The sequence below is a fragment of the Archocentrus centrarchus genome, chromosome 20 (genome assembly GCF_007364275.1).
Source record: "Archocentrus centrarchus isolate MPI-CPG fArcCen1 chromosome 20, fArcCen1, whole genome shotgun sequence".
In the NCBI taxonomy this organism is placed as follows: domain Eukaryota; kingdom Metazoa; phylum Chordata; class Actinopteri; order Cichliformes; family Cichlidae; genus Archocentrus; species Archocentrus centrarchus.
The window spans coordinates 29,238,651-29,255,184 of NC_044365.1; the positions used below are offsets into that span (position 1 = coordinate 29,238,651).

At 40.2% G+C, this 16,534-nt stretch overlaps 1 protein-coding gene across 1 annotated transcript in view; it reads right to left on the minus strand.

The window, feature by feature from the left end:
- cntnap2a (contactin associated protein 2a) overlaps positions 1 to 11,839 on the minus strand; it is a 214,228-nt gene extending 202,389 nt beyond the window's left edge. Inside the window, exons 1-2 of the mRNA XM_030756212.1 lie at positions 11,800 to 11,839; positions 11,318 to 11,428 (exon numbers count right to left, since the gene is read on the minus strand). Coding sequence (XP_030612072.1) covers positions 11,318 to 11,428; positions 11,800 to 11,839 — 151 coding nt within the window. The remainder of the gene's footprint in view (positions 1 to 11,317; positions 11,429 to 11,799) is intronic.
- Between the last annotated feature and the right edge of the window lie 4,695 nt (positions 11,840 to 16,534).

The window sequence follows — 16,534 nt, forward strand, 5'->3', positions numbered from 1 at the left end:
ACCAACAAATATGCTCAGAAAGGCATCCTGAGTTAAAGGTTATGATCTCCCAGGGTAGATGCACTACCAAATGATATATTGCCTTAAAGAAAATGAGTATCTCTGAGAACACTGAGGGAGAGTGTTTCAGTACCACTTTCCCATGACTATAGTGTCGACTGGTGGGATAGATAGGCTGTTTGTTTCCTAATCCTCTCAGTGGCAGTCAGCGTCCTTGCAATAGCCTAAAAACCCATTGCTCTGCCTTCATTTCCAGACAAACTCTCATGTGTCCTCTAAAACTTGCCCCCTTTCACCCCTCCAGTTGTCTACCCGGGGCAAGGCCAAACTCCTCTGGACCTTGCAGGTTAAATGAGCCTCAGGGTAAATGGTCCAGAAACAAAATAGCATGGCAACTGCAAGGGAACAAGAAATGATGACACTGATCTAATTTCCATCAAAGAAAAAATAATAAATGGCATAAATGTCAACATTATAGTGTACGTTACCTACCATTAGAGCAGCCAGTGTTGTAGAATACAAAAAAACTGCACAAAGGGGTGCATAAAACAGATTTATGGAGCAGTACGTACTTTTTCCGTGGACTTGTTGTGCACAGATAAAAAAAATGAAGCTTGCTCACAAAGCTTATGGATGTAGTGTGAACTGGCTGTGTCAGGTCTTTGATTCTCTGTGACTGACTTGTCTAAAGGACACACATGCAGATAAGATAGTGTTGGAGAGTGACAGATGTGTGTGTGTGTGTGTGTTTGTGTGTGTGTGTTTTAAGTGAAACCTGAAATGTGTGGACGAAGTGAGGGCAAGGGAAAAGGGTAGGACCACAAAGGCGTAGGAGAGTGGGCGAAAAGCGCTAAGTGAAGTGGAGGAGGAATGAGAGATGATAGTCATATGATAAAATAGAGGGTGAGGCAGTTAGCAATGTACCCCTACTGACAAAAATCCTATATCTTATCCAATTACAGAGCCATTACACTCCGGCCCCGGACCTGACAGATAACCAAGCCTGTATCAGTGGAAACGTCAATACCTCAAAAACCCGTTGCAGCAAAGCCATTCCCGTGGGCGGATAAAACACTATCAAAAAAGAGAAGGGTATGGGGGGGAGAAAGGAAAGGTGAGGAACTGGGTTCGGGAGGGGCAGAGTGGTGGTGATAAGTAAACAGACAGCAGAAAATAAAGATTAAGAACGCAAGCTGAGCGGACAATGACCAAGGCAGTGTGATACTTTGAACAAGATAGGAGGATGGGGTGTTGGAAAGAGTGACGAGAAGGTGTGTGTTGTGGGCTGGTGACAAGAAAGGGGAGATGGCGGAAAAATGGAAACAAAGAAGACGGATGAGGTGAGGAGAAAAGAGAGTAATAAGAGAGGCTTTTATGGCTGTGGTACTGGGGAAGCCAGAGATGAGATGGACTGGTAAAAAAGGTTAAATGAAATTATGCTAAGGAAGGTGATAGACACAGGCCAAAGTTTAAAAAAAAAAAGAGGAGAGGAGAGGAGAGGAGAGGAGAGGAGAGGAGAGGAGAGGAGAGGAGAGGAGAGGAGAGGAGAGGAGAGGAGAGGAGATGAGAGGAGAGGAGAGAAGAGAAGAGGAGAGGAAAGTTGGGGGGGAGTCAGATTCTCTTTTTGCCTAAGTGCATCGTTTCTACCGGTGCCCAATGAAAAACATGAAGCAAGAAGTTAGCAATTTTTCACACATTGTTCTAGGCAACTTAATTGGTCATTGCTGGCTAAAGGGAATTGCAGGGATTAAATTTTAAATCTCCCATTTTCAAGTGTCAAGCTGTAGTGAGCTACATCTAATTAAACTATTAATGTATTTAAATTATACAGCTTCCAGGTAGTTTCACCTGATTCATATTTGTTTTGTGATTCAAGTAGTTTTTGGGCATTATTTAGTAATTTACTGAAACTACAAACAATTTTGATTGGTTGATTGATTGATCGATCAATTGATTATTTTTACATGCCAATCAAAGCCAAACTTCTCTTTATGGTTGTTTCAGTGTAGCTGTACTCATTTTAGTTTGTAAAGCTTTGCTTTCACAGCAGTTTTCAGCACTGCACAAAGTCTGGTTTGGTACTGTATGTGGTATTAAAACACATTCTGTAGATTCACACATCATTTTCTTTTCCTTTTGGGTGCCCTGCTATTTTGAACATTTTCCAGATCTGCCATTTCCCCGTCTACTTCAACTGGATCTATATCTCTCTTCAGTCACCTGACGCCCATACCCAATTTTCATTTAAGCCCCTTCTCGCAGTGTCACACTTCCTTCCTGGCACCTTGTTCCTGCGCTATTCTTATGCATCTGTTGGTTATATCCCACTTCTGCTGACATCTTATGCCATTTTCATTTTACCTAATCTGTTAAGAGTCAGCAAAGAGCTTCTTCTCTATTTTTTGATATACATTTTTTCCTGTATTGATTTGAAAAATTATGAGAATGACACCATGTAAAAAAAAAAAAAAAAAAATTATGATCCGGTCCAGATCAGTTCAGCTGACTCTGACATCCATGTGTCTGACTCATAGATACGCTAAGGGGTCAATTAAAGGACAAGAGAATAATTAGGGGAAATAAAGTTGATGAAGAAAGATGGAGTGGAAGACATATTAGGGTTACAGGGTTACCAAATGTAACAGATGGGGATGAGAGGGAGAAAGAACAGAAATGTCCAGAGAGAAATACAGGTTCAAAAGATCGTGAAAGTGATGGTAGGCATTTTCAAAAGATTCTCATTGCAAAGACAAAAAAAGCAGTGAGAGAGAGAGAAAAAAGCAATGGGCTAGAGAGCGCAGAGTTAGGGGTCAGGAGAGGAGAGTGTGACACAAATAAAGGATGTAACGGAGCAAAAGAAATGCAGAGACAAGAGAAGCGAGGCGAGGTGGGCAAAAAGGTGTCTTAGATTTGAGAAAAAAGGAGAGACCTCGAAAAGGAAAACATGAGACATGAGTGGGGAGGAGGGGGGCTTGACAGAGGTTAGCATGGGAGGGTGAAGAGTGATATATAAATATATATAAAAAAGAACAGGGGTGCAGCTAAAGGTGAAAGCCCAGAGGAGAAAGGGGAGAGGGGAGAAGAGGCTGACAGAATAAAGTACAGATGGAAGATCCTTACAGTGGGGGAATGGAAGGTGAGAGAGTGAGAGTGAGTGAACAGGAGAATCAGCCAAAGAAAAAGGAGGGAAAAAATGGGAGGAGAAAAGGGGAGGGCAGGAGTGTCGGGGGACTGTCACCGTTCTCTCGCCTGTCACACACACAGATGTTCGGGGAGGAGAAAAGGAGCAGGAGGAGATGATAGGGAAGAGAGCAAGGGAGCATAGAAGGTCAAAAAAACCACCTCAGAGGAAGAGACGATGGAGAGGAAAAAGGCAAGTAGGACTGAGAAAAAGATCAGAAGAGCTCGGACAAAGGATGGTGAATAAACCATCCGGATTTTTTTTTTTTTCATTTAATGAAGCTTATTAAGCTTAAATGCTCTGTATACAAACTACTTCACTTCATAATAGACATTGAGCCATTAAGTAATGGAAAAAAGAAGCCAAAAAGAAGCCAAAAAAAGAAAAAAACATCATATGATCCATATTGATCAAGGTGAAATTTACTTGTAAAAAGAACCTAATAGAATGCATTGCTGTCTATAGTAAATATGACTTGGATACATGATGTGCTGTGCAATTCTCTACATTTGAAGACTTGAAACAATGCTATAAGGACAAAAGTACGGTCCACCAGCACATTACGCCTACAGAAGCTAATTGGCCATGGAAATGCATGCCATGAAGGTCCTAGCGTGCAGTTGTCGTGCTGATGTTAATGCCAGAAGATGTTTGGAGCTCTGCAGTTGCTGAGTCAGCAGAACATTGGCATCTTTCATGGACTATATTTCTCAGCACTTGGCGGCCTTCCTCTGTAACTGTACACAGTCTGCCACTTTGTGGTTGAGTTGCTGTGGTTCCTAAAAGCTTCCAGTTTGCAATAATACCACAGATGATCATGGGATATTTCGGAGGGAAGAAATTTCACAAACTGACTTGTTGCAATGGTGGCATCCTGTTATAGTGCGACATATGAATTCTTATAGATATCTTTATAAAGACAGACTGCATGACTAGGTGCTTGATGTTGTACATCTGCGGCAATGGGACCGAAAAACACCTGAATTGAAGGATTAAGAGATGTGGCCCAGTATCCATAGCAATAAAGATAATTTATCAGCATGTACTGAGGAATTTGTTTTGCCCTTACTAGCCTTTAGGTTTTCGGGATATTAGGAAATTTGTTGATCTGTTTTTTGTTTATTGTTTTGTTTTGTTTTTTGTAGACAGGCCATGAAAATGATTCAATGTCAAAATCTATGTGAAAGAAGAAAAAATAGGATCTTTGGGCAATAGTAAGACTTCCTCTTATTATGAGGGCACACTGGGTGCAACAGTACTGTCACTATGACAGAACAGATTTAGCCAGCTGGTTATCATCCTAACAATGTATGCAATACAGTGCAATCAAAACAGATATTTCATTCAATTCTATGATATTTGTAGTTAGTTGTTGAATCTTTCAAATTAAATAATATATTGCAAAATGTCCCTTTAATGATCTGAGTTTATCAGTTTATCAGTCTGCAGTCTGCTATGGCTACTCTACTGTATATCCTTACAATGTTCTTTTAATTGTGAGGACTGCTCAAATGAAAATTGAATGAAGTGAAAATGTCCCTGTGCAAAACAGAACAAAACAAAAATAAAAACAGCCAAAAATGGCTGAAAAAAGTGTGCAAAACAAGATTTGAGCGATCTGCGATGACACAGATAATCAGGTATTGTAGCAATGGTAGCCACACAAAGTCAGAGTGTGTTTTATAGTTGAATCCCACCAATATTAATACTGACTGTGACCACTAACATTCAGATTACTACATAAGCATGCTCATAAATGCAGTTGTGTGTGTATACATACCAAACAAGGACCAAAAACAAGGTCAGGAAATATGAAAACTGCACTACTGTTAAGAATAAAGTGTCCATTTAAAGCAAATACTGTGCTTTTTTGGATTAAATGCATTTTTTATGACCTCCAGGAACCAGAGTGGCGTGTGTATCCCATTTTCTCAGGAAAACCAATAACAATGAAAATACAATAAAAGTCAATAAAAGTCAGGCCAGGAATGTGGGGGGCATAGATACATGTACCAACAGCAATGTACTTATTGAGGAAAGATAGGGAGACATAATGGTGAGAAAAATCAAACCAGTAGATCCCTGTGGGACCCATCGCCAAAAATGGCTGCTTTCTGAAACTGCCAGCTAATGCAGTTGGTGTGTGTGTATATATATATATACATATATATATATATATATATATATATATATATATATATATATATATACACACACATTTTTTCTTGCATCATATCTCACACAGTTCAGAAAAGCCTGGACTGCAGCATGTGCCATTAGTCCAGACCACAAGCAAAGATATAAAAGCCTCCTCTGGTTGCTTTGTACACTGAATCAGTGTTCCACTGCCTCAGCAACTGTTGCACTGCTGTGTTTTCTGTTCTTTCTTCATCTCTGGTTAAGCTGTCAACTGGACTACCCGCTCTGGGTTTATATATTTGGACAAAGCAACTGGTTTGTCCATCCATTCTTCCCAGAGTGTGAAAACATTTATACAGTACAATAATGCATGTATGTATACACAACAGAACTGTAAACAAAATGTGATATATGTAGTGTAGACATCTGTTTGTGTCTGATGGGGTTAGTCCAGCTTCTTTAATGGGTAACATAGCGAATAAAGGGAAACAGGATATTTTCAAGTAAAACTGGAAATGAAGATTTCCAAATAAAAAAAAAAAAACTCAAGTGAAACGCAGAGTTGTGAGGATGTGTAATGGAGACGCAGTGTGATTGTGGATGGATGTTGAACAGCCAGTGATAGGCATTACATGCAAGCAAACATGACAGTGGCAAGGCAAGCATCAAACAAGAAAACATCTCTCCTCTGTCTCACTGACAGTGTGGGTGAATGTGTGGGTTGGCATGTGCACATGGCAGATTTCATTTCTGTGCATCCTGTTTAGAAATGTTTCATGGTGTTTTTGTATGGCTGTATGTTTGTGCGCTCCAGCACCCGAGAGAACGTGCGTGAGAATATTTATCAAAGGTGCCACTTTTGATACCAAAACCACGTTAACAAAAAGTATAACATCTTTATTAATTAGAATGCGAGGCCGCCGGAAAAGGGAGCAGAGAGAAAACAGCTGGTTAGCCCTCTGCTAGCACTTCATCTTTCTGTCATGAAGCAAAGGGAGCGGATGGAGGCAGAGTAATTTAATTAGGAGAGGACTTCCATTATCGATGGATGACTGCAATGGCTGGAGACATCAAACAAGTTTGCAAGATGACAGTGAAAAGTAAAGCATGAATAGGGAAAGTTGTGCTGCAGTTGTGACGTACTTCATTTGAATAAGGAGGTATAGAGTGGAACTTCTTAAAACTTGGGGGGAAAAAAAAAGAACTTGGAAAAGTATGTGCCAGGAAGAGAGAGAGACAAAAAAAATAGCTAATGAGGTTTGGGAAGAAAGAATAGACAGGCTGAGAAAATGGAGTGTGGGATTGCGAATGTTACAGTAGAAAATAGAAATTGTATGGAGGGAAAATGACATGGAGAGAGAGAGAGAGTGAGAAAGAAAAAGGGGGGATGCAAGGATGTGACGGAGGGCAGGGAGAGACAAGACAAAAGACAGAGGAGCGCAGAAGGAGACGGATAAGAATTAGAGAGAGGTTGAAAAAGAAAATGGAATGTAAGGATCAGTGGCCACGTGTTTGTGATTAGCAGCCCAATCTCATGCTTGGCCACGTCTGCACTGTGCAGCAACGTGGGCGCACACATATGCTCACATGCCAGTAGGTACATCCACGGAGGCACACAGTTTACTGATCTCTCACTTTTCACACAAAATGGTACACGCTGTTATCGCTGAGTGTTTGTCCAAAGCACAAATCTTTTTTAGACTTTTTTTTTCAGAATAAAGGCTACGTGGAAATAACCCATTATCAAGTGTTGTTCCAGAGCGGTGGCGATAATAAGATGTACCCACATGGAAATTTGATACTTCTCTGAGCTCACAATGGAGAGAGAAAAAAAAAAAAATCCAAAATGTCAGTAGTTACACAGCTTCAGCCAAATTATCAGTCATTCAGGGCTTATCACAAGTCAACTGTCAGTTGCTTCTGCGTGTCCTCCGATCTTCAGCGTGTTCTCTTTTCCCATGTCTGTCTGTTCCCCCTCTTCTGAGAGCCTTTTTCTTCCCCCGTCTTCCACTTCTCCCTTACCTCGACACATTTCCAGTCTCTGTTGCCTTTATCCTTTCCATTCCTCTTCTATTTTAACCTGTATCCACAGGGCATCTGTCTTCAGCTGGCAGCGCTGAACACATGCAGATCACAGCTCTTGTGGTTGCTATGTGACAAGTGCAAACCTATTTGGAGCATATCGTTTACTTTTCTGGCTCGTGGCCCTCTTTTAGATCCAAAATCCCAGTGACACAACCAGAGAAAGAACCGTCATGTGAATGTGAGTATGGCCAAATCCTATAATCAGGTCTTAAAGTGAAGTTTAACTATTTTCATGACACAGAGGCACAAAAAAAAGCAAGTATTTTACTGGGCTCCTGCAAAAAAGAAATGGAAATGGGATCAAAATAAGGATGGGAAATGGAGAAACTGAAAAATAAAAAATGGCACAACAAAGCCAGCAGAGTACCAGGACCATGGCTTTATTAGTATTTATCATGTCCATGCAAGTGGTTGTCTCATGCCTTGATTCTCTTTTCCATGTCTGCGAAAATGAGAAAACCTTTTCTGACCTCATTCCAAGTTAACCTTGGACACAACGAATTTGAAATAAAGAGTAGTTTTCTCCAGATAGAACTTTAAATATGAAAGATGAGGGTGTTAAGCAAGTGCGGAAGGTCTGTGAAAAGGTTTGATACGAGTTGCATCATTGAAGGTGTAGATGCTTGATGCATACTAGCGGCGAAAGTCTCTGATCTGATTTTGACCATTTTTGTTGTTAAGGCCCACGTATGTTTTACAAGGGTTACTTCTGCAGGTTAGAATAAAATGCATGCTCACTGTATTTTAAAGCTGTTTAATATTGTATCAAACAAGTATTCGGTCTTTAAAGTGTTTTGTGACCTTTTTCAAACATGTATGATCCCATGTGGGTGAGAATCTTTGAGCTGAAGAGATGTGAAGAACTTATCTTTTTCTACACTTCATTAGCTGTCATCTGGTCTCTCTCCTTGTCTACCTGTCTTACACCCCCCCCCCCCCCCCCCCCCACCCCCCACCCCCCACCCCTCCTCTTGTCCATCTAGACCAAAAGGCTTTTGGCTGAAAGAGAAGCGGGCTCACCTTTTCCTTTGTCTGACACCCTTGAGATTCACAGGGCCTTGCACATTAACTAGCACTAAGGGGGAGACGGTTAGAGGGTGGGAGCATTCACCTTTGGGAGAAAGGAGAGGAGTGTTGGTGAGAAGAAGAATGTCGAGGCTATTAGGGGAAATGAGAGAGAAAAGGATGAATGGTGTAACAATGGTAGAAAGGTTGGGAGAAGAAAGAAGGAGAAGATGGCGGGAGGCAGGTGAATGTGAGACAGAGAGATTGCAAATAAAAGAAGACTGGTAAAGGGGTGGCTGTGGCTCAGATGATAGAGCGGCTCGTCGACCAGTTGGAAAGTTGAATTGATCCTGTCCATGTGTTGAAGTCTCCTGGGTGAGATGCTGAACCCCGAGTTGCCCCCAATGCATCCATCGGAGTGTGAGTGCGTATGTGTGTGTGTCAATGTTAGATAGAAGTGCTTAGGTACAGATAAAAGCAGTGTATGAATGTTGAAAAATTGAGTAGAAAGGCACTATACAGGTATAAATACCAGTCCATTTAGAGGAAGCAATGAGCGGAAAGAGTTACAAAAGAAGGAAAAATAAAGTACAAGCATCTTTATTGGCCGTTTCTGTTTTTCGACTGCAGAGGCAGAACTGTCCTTGCTTGATTTATGTAACTGCAAAAACAAAAAAGTGAATACAAAACAAATCTAGCATCATACCATAATAACTAATATTAAGATAATAATAATCAGCTAAGAAAAAAATGGACCACAGCTGCTGACAATCAAACTGTTCTGGCTTAAATAATTTTCATTAATAACATAATGCATTAATTCAGGGCTGTTAAGCAACTCTGTTTTCTAAGTAAAGGTAAAAAAAAAAAAAAAAAAAGGTGCAGCATTATAATGGAGCAATTAAGAATATGCTAAAGTTGTAGGAGCAAAAAGCAATGTTCACAAGCACATTCTTGTTTAGGCATTTGCACACAAATACACTCCTTTAAAAACACATACTGTACCTATAACAAACTAATAAAATGTGTCATCTTAAGATGAACAAGCAAAGTAGTCAAGGCTACCAGGATCCTGGGAACTGGCAGGCTTAAAGCAGATAGCTGCCTGCTGGAAAATCACTATGGCATCATCTAACGCCATCTCTCACTCACGCACACACCTACAGGAATGTGCATCTAAAATTGGATGCACACACCCGAGACACACATCCCTATAACCTAAAACTCTAATAGCTGTCAGCGTTCACAGCCCAATGTGCTTAGCTTAAGATGATTGGTGTGTCCCATTGATTTTGTGCCTCCCCTGTTCCATAGCACTGGGAGATTGGAGTAGATTGGATTATCAGTACATACTCATGTCACCGACGGCAAATTTGGCTGTCAAATGTAACTGCTTGAAGGGACCTCTCCTTATAATATGTGTAAATGTGTAGTACCATCCTGTTTTTGTCAACACAAGTGTTTTGAAATGTCTGTGTTCCCGTGAAAGTGTGAGCGTTTAATGTGTGGACTTGTATTTGTCATGCCTCACAGGGTTTCTGTGAATGTGAGCATGAGTCATGTAGATGCTAAATTGACTGTTCACTTGTTTTCTCATTCAGTGCATGTTTTGTCTGTAAAAAAAAGACAAAAACTTTCACTGTAATTTTAAAAATATGTGCAATATGGATTAGTCTGAATGTGCTTTTTTTTTTTTTTTTTTTAAATAATTGCGATTATGTGTGTATGAATTATGTCTCTAATGATGTGACTGTTGACATGGCTGACCAATAAAACAACAACTGATGGAAGCAGTTTGTTGTTAATCAGAATGGTGGTTCTATCTGCCATGTGCTCTGGATATGAATCACAGAAAAATGTATCTAAAAAGCCAGAAAGCTCTAGTTCTAGGCTAACTGCTTGACATTGATTTTGTGTCTCTCTCTCTCTCTGTTTCATAGCACTGGAAGAGCACATAGACATGCTAATGACCAAACTCTTGGTTGTCAAATGTAGCTGCTTGCATCTAAATGCAAGTAAGAATGATAGACAGTAAAAAAAAAGTAAAAGTAAAGTGTGTAAAGTGTGGATCTAAATGCATACTTTAGCTATTTTCATTCAAGTATTACTGAAGCTTTTATGTGAAACAATAATAAACTGAATATCTATGCTTTATCCATAACATGCTCCCCAAGGACTCCTATCCTCGAGGAAAGGAAAGGTAAACATGTTAGCGGAAAGAATGCAAAAATGTATTTTTATCATCCTTTCCTTATCTTCATGACAAATAGTTTTTCATTTATTTCATCCTTTCCTTCCTTATTTCTTAATCGGTTGTTGGTGGGTGTCATTACAGGAGGCGCAGTCTTGTAGTCTCCTATAAATAATTCTATTTGTATGATTAAACATACCAGATTACCTTGCCTTTATATGCCAGCGCCGCTGCCTCGGCTGTAGTGTGACTATATTAGATGGGAAAGTATGAATTATTAATTGTATAAACACTGAGGGGTGTAATTGTCTGTCCCTATCTGTCTTTGCTGTGGACTGATGTGGAAATGAGCTTCAGTCTGAGTCCCTGAGATAATGATTGAAGCCAAGAGAGGGATGGAATGAGCGGAGAAGGAATATAAAGAAGCAGAAAGAAAGAAAAGAAAAAAAAAGAGGCGGAAGGTGGTGAAAGCAGCTGTGCAGCCCTGAGAAGTGTGTCACTCGGTGAATGCTTGAACATTTATCTCACAGTGTGTCATCTCTAAAATCATCCATAAGGCTGTATGTACACGTAGCTGAATTAGTTATTTATTTTCATCTCAGGCTACACTACGTGTAAGCAGAGCCCTCCAACAGTATGCATATATGTGTGAGTACATGGATCTGTGGGTTTGTCTGTGTGCGTGCGTGTGTGTGCATGTGTATATCTTTGTATACCTCCTCTCCTGTTGAGCTTGGCATATCCAGGTGCATATCCACTGGAGAAGACAGATGAGCTGGTGAAGGCTGTGTGAGGCAGATGAGAGGCAAGAGCCTCATCACACTTCTCTGTAGAGAGAAAGAACAAATATTAAGACAGAAGGAGAGAGAAACAGGAGAGCGAGATGAAAGAAAAAGAGAATATGATAAACATATATATATATGTATGTGTGTTTTCATACACACTTATTCGCACATGGGAAATACATTAAGTAGGATTACATTACATTAAGAAATTCTACTGTAGGATAAAATCTCAACTTAATCAAACCACTTTGGCAATCTCAAGAACACCTTGCAAAAATATCCACCTTAACAGGTAATCTGGCCTTGAAACCAAATACAGATGCACAGCTGATTTAGAAAAAAATCAAATCAAAACACATCAGAAGTACAAGCAGCTAAACTCTGAAGTGCCCCAGTCCCAGCTTAAGCCCTACTCTGACTTATTCTGCCTTCATTCTTTTTCTGAAACTCCATATGAAATAGGCATCTGTAAATGAATATAATGATAATTTAAGTAGTACTTTTCTGCAAACCGATTTTTATCTGGAAGACTACCACGGCAGTACTAACCTCAAATTCAAGCCACAACTGCTCTCGAGAGAAAAAAGAACGTGACTACAGAGGCATATATATGACATGCACAATCATAGCAGAATCAAATGGGAAAAATAAAGAATATTCCTCACATGCACACAGTGATTAAGTCACTTCTTTTCTCTCAATACACCCCTTTCACTCACTCACTCACTCACACAAACACACTCACCTCTTCCAGTACATTAGGTTTCACGCAGAGAGAAATTGTGAATGGTCTGTCAGGCCAGGTAGGCACAGCCAATAGCTCTCTGTCATTCCCCACTGTGTGTGTGTGTGTGTGTGTGTGTGTGTGTGTGTGTGTGTGTGTGTGTGTCGAGTCTGAGTATGTATGAGGGAGAATCAGATTTAGAAGAAAGAGTATTGTTTGTCCTTCTGTGAATGTGCGTATACAGAGTGTACGTGTGTGTGTGTGTACAGTAGGCTACATCGGAAAGTCTCAAAGACTTTGTGTTACAGGTGGGATCACAGACAAAGGGAACTATCTAATCGTGACCATGTGTGTGAAAATGTCTGTGAGTATGTTTGCACATGAGTGTGCATTTCTCTTTGGAAAGCCTCTCTCCTGGTCTGAAAGAGCTCCACATTTTTCTGCTTTTGCTGCCTGCTTTGGCACGAGATACGCGCAGAGACATCAAGGTTCTCCTTTATGAAAAGCAATGACATCTCCGGGACATTCATGTCACCCTGCAATATTCATAAAGTCCACTTGCAACTATTAGGTGGCTGAATCAACATCACAGAAAGGGAGAGAGGGGCAGTGGCATGTTTTCAGCCAGTGTGATTTAAATGGTATGTCCCTTATTAAAAAAGTGTTTGCATGCTATGCAAGAAGGTACACAATTCTTTTAAAACGACTTAGGTGAGTCAGTGTCACCATTTGCAACCCATGCCGGCACAGCTAGCGATGTGTTCCTACTTATCTCCATTTGCAGCTGTTTCACAGGTGCACCTCTCATGCAGCAGCATCTGGTCATGAAATTACAAGAAATCTTTGGGCCATGCTCAAGAGTCTCAGAAATGATCCTTGCACCCTAATTAATGATAATAAGATCCTCTATCATACATACAAATGCACACGAGAACTCTTTAATGGTTATGGACAAATGTTCTGCAGCCATACATGCAGTGATTGACACAGAGACACAAACACTTCCACTGAGACAGATGCAGTCATGCACGCGCTGCATCATATTCATTCACACCCTTGGGAACACAACAGCTTTACTTCAGCTTCTGTCTAATGAGTGTTTCTATAGGTTTTTCAGCAAAGACTGGCTCCAGCTGCACATGAACAGGCTTTGTAGGTCACACACACACAAAGAATGTATTGAATAAGGGCTGGGAGAGGAGGCAGGAATGGAATGAAGGAAGGAGGGGAGTTAATGGAGAGAAAGTAGATTTTAAAGGAATCAAGGTGGTGAGAAATATAGCGAATTTCTTCAGTGCCTCCGCTTATTTCCTTAGGGCTCTCTAAACTCTCTTTTGGGGGAAACCTCTATAATGTACAGATTTTAGTGACCAGAAGATTATATACTAAAAAAGAAAAAGAAAAAGCTGGGAAGTTAACCTGCACCAAGGCCAACGTTCCATTTCACAATTTAAAAGTAACATGAATCAACATGAGAGCTCGCCCTCCCCCTGTGCTCCACCTCTCCAACATTTTGGTATTATTTGCGTAACCTTGCAGAAAAGAAAAAAAAAAATACAGAAGATGGTAATGATTGCATACCTCAACATTAGCTTGCTTTAGCTCAGGAATGATGGTTCCAATATACAGTGGCTATTAACAACCCTGGCCAGTAATGTGGAAACATCTCAAAATATTATATGTGAAAATTAATCTGAAACATTTGCATCTGTTCACTTGGGCGGTCAGTAAAGCTGTCAAACTCTTATTTTCCTTGCACCTCTATGTGTACAGCTTGTTTCTGCTGGTTGCTGTTTTTTTGCTGATTCCCAAGTCCAAAGGTATCCCCTGCCATGTGCATTATTCATGTATGTATTCAGCCCTTATGTCTGCTGGCTTCATTCCACAGGCACTGATTCTACTCCCAGTTGAAATTTTAGCATGCTGTTTGGATACAGAAGGGAACCAGTGATAACTCTGGCAACATTAATGCCAATATGGATATTAAGTTTAAAAGCTGTTCCTGGTTGATTCAATTGTAGAAGGATTTTTTTCTTTTTTTTTTTTTATATCAAAAAATGGGCTCATTCCCATTCAGATTTTTGCATTATACCAAGACAAGGTCAGAATCTTAGCAGTTTTCTTACAAGGAAACTCCAGCGCTTGAAAATGTCAGCGTATTATTTTGTGTAACGGCAGATAAATGGATCAGAACTGATGGAGTACAGTCCTATTGTATTCCAGAACTGAATATGTTTAGAAACTTTGAACAGATGGAACTAGCAAGTAAAAAATGAATGCAATTTATTGTCCTATTATTATTATTATTAGCAGTATGTGAACTTTATAAATGCACTGTCCATGCTACCTATTTCCATTGTTTGAGCGTCAAATACTGCCACTTTTTCAAAGCTATGTCTCAAAGGCAAGTACAAAGTGTCCTTTTAGAGCCTTGTTGCACCAATTTGTTTCAAGATTAGAAAGCGAGAATCAGTTCTCTTTGAAAGAGCGACAGTCTGCATAAACAGGAAAGACCATAGTCGTGAAATTACTGGCAATAAATCTTACATTGTCTCTTTTCTCATTTCTCAGGGTCCTTAGGGATTGCACCTGTAAAAATAACAGTAATGTGCTGATTTATTGTTTTGCAATGATTAAATCACAGCACAGGGTTATACACAGGTAAATTGTACACTATGTGTGAGAAAGGGTAGCTTCTGATTCTTTCCCCTAGCTGCTAATTAAACTTTGAAAGAGCTCTAAAATCATACCCATCAATTATTTACTGATATATCTCAAAGGATCCAGCTGCTGCACATACAATGTAGCCTTGTAATACATGGGAAACTAGATAGGAAGCATAAAGTGGGAAATTAATTTAATTAAACTACACACATTTACACACTGGATGCATTATGTGTGACACATTAAAATAGTATGCTTGCTTACTATGGGGCCAGTGCCTGGTTAGTTAAAATTTATTAAAAAAAAACCCCACATTGACAAATGCAGACCACATGGTTATATGTTTCACGCTCAATAGAGAGGTCATAGCCATTGATATTTGCCTGGGTCTCAAGCGCATAGCAGGGATCTGTATGTTCAGGTACTTTAGGGTAAGCAAATGACTACAATATCCAAGTGCAAATGTCAGCCTGTTCCCCTGTGAGCAAGAGATAGTTTTATGCATGATAGAATGATAGGAGAGGAGAAACAGATAGGGGCAGTGTGGGGGAGTAAAAAGAGAGATAGATAAGATGAAGACAGGACATGAGGAGGAAAAAAAATGGCTACATATCAAAGCCTTCTTAGTGACATTTCCAGTTAAGTAAATAACTAGGATGAAGAAAAACAGCAACCGAAAGATGTGTCAGCTGGCTGCTACCATTTGGGAACAGAGCCATAGACAGACAGTGTTTGGCCAGCTTGTTCAAAGGACTTTTTCACTGCCACATCTTTGGAGCTAAAGGGAGTTGGACACAAGTCCAGCATAATCCATTAGGGGTGAAATTCATGACATCCTAAAGATTAGCTGGAATAAAATCACAGAGTTTAACAGCTAGAAAACTAAACTTTGGAACAGAAGGAGCTGCCATGCCTAAACTCCAAGTGTTGTACCTGCCACATTGGCCATTAAGGCAAATGGCCTTGAAAGAAACAGTTCACGAGTGCTAACAATGCATTTTGATATTCACCTGATAAAACAAAGGAAAAAATGGAACTTAAAGGCCTGCCAGTTTCACCTTTTGCATGTGTTTTAACAATAGGGTCAGCAAATGCAAACTGTTAAAAGCACTACAGCAAACTGCCATCCTTATTTAATGACTGTGAAACCATTGTGTGTGGAGTTTTGGTACTGTGCTGTCAAGTCTGTCCTCTCAACAACACTGAATACTGAAGTTTGGGGACCTGGGGGCTTTTTATGGACCCATGTCATGAACACAGTGGAAGCTGTCAAAAGTGCCAACAGCTGCATGGAGATGCAGTCTGACTCTCCAAAGTGCCAGTGTGTGTGAGAGCTTCTGTCTGTGCAAGCCTTTGTCCTCCGGTTTGCCTGGGAGCAGCCTGTGTCTCTGCTTTCTGTTTTCCATTTTTGTCCAAATTCATGTTTCAATTTAATGAAGTATCTCTGGACTGGAGGCAGTGGCCTTAAATGAAAGAAGACTCTAGAAGACTGCTTTGGGGAGCTAATTTCTGTTGTAATGTTTTGAAATTCATATAACCCATCTTAGCTATTTCTGTCTCGTAAACTCCATATCTGACTTGGAGAGGCCGTCCTCTTCAATGAGATACTGGGTTGTGCTGCTATGGCTGATTTTATCTAAGGCTCTGATGGACTTAGCAGGGTGTTGAAAGGCCTGTTTTCTGAAAATGAGACTTTTTCACTTGATTGCCAGCAAAAATATTGCCGTAAACATACCATTAATGCAAATTTAACACACTGT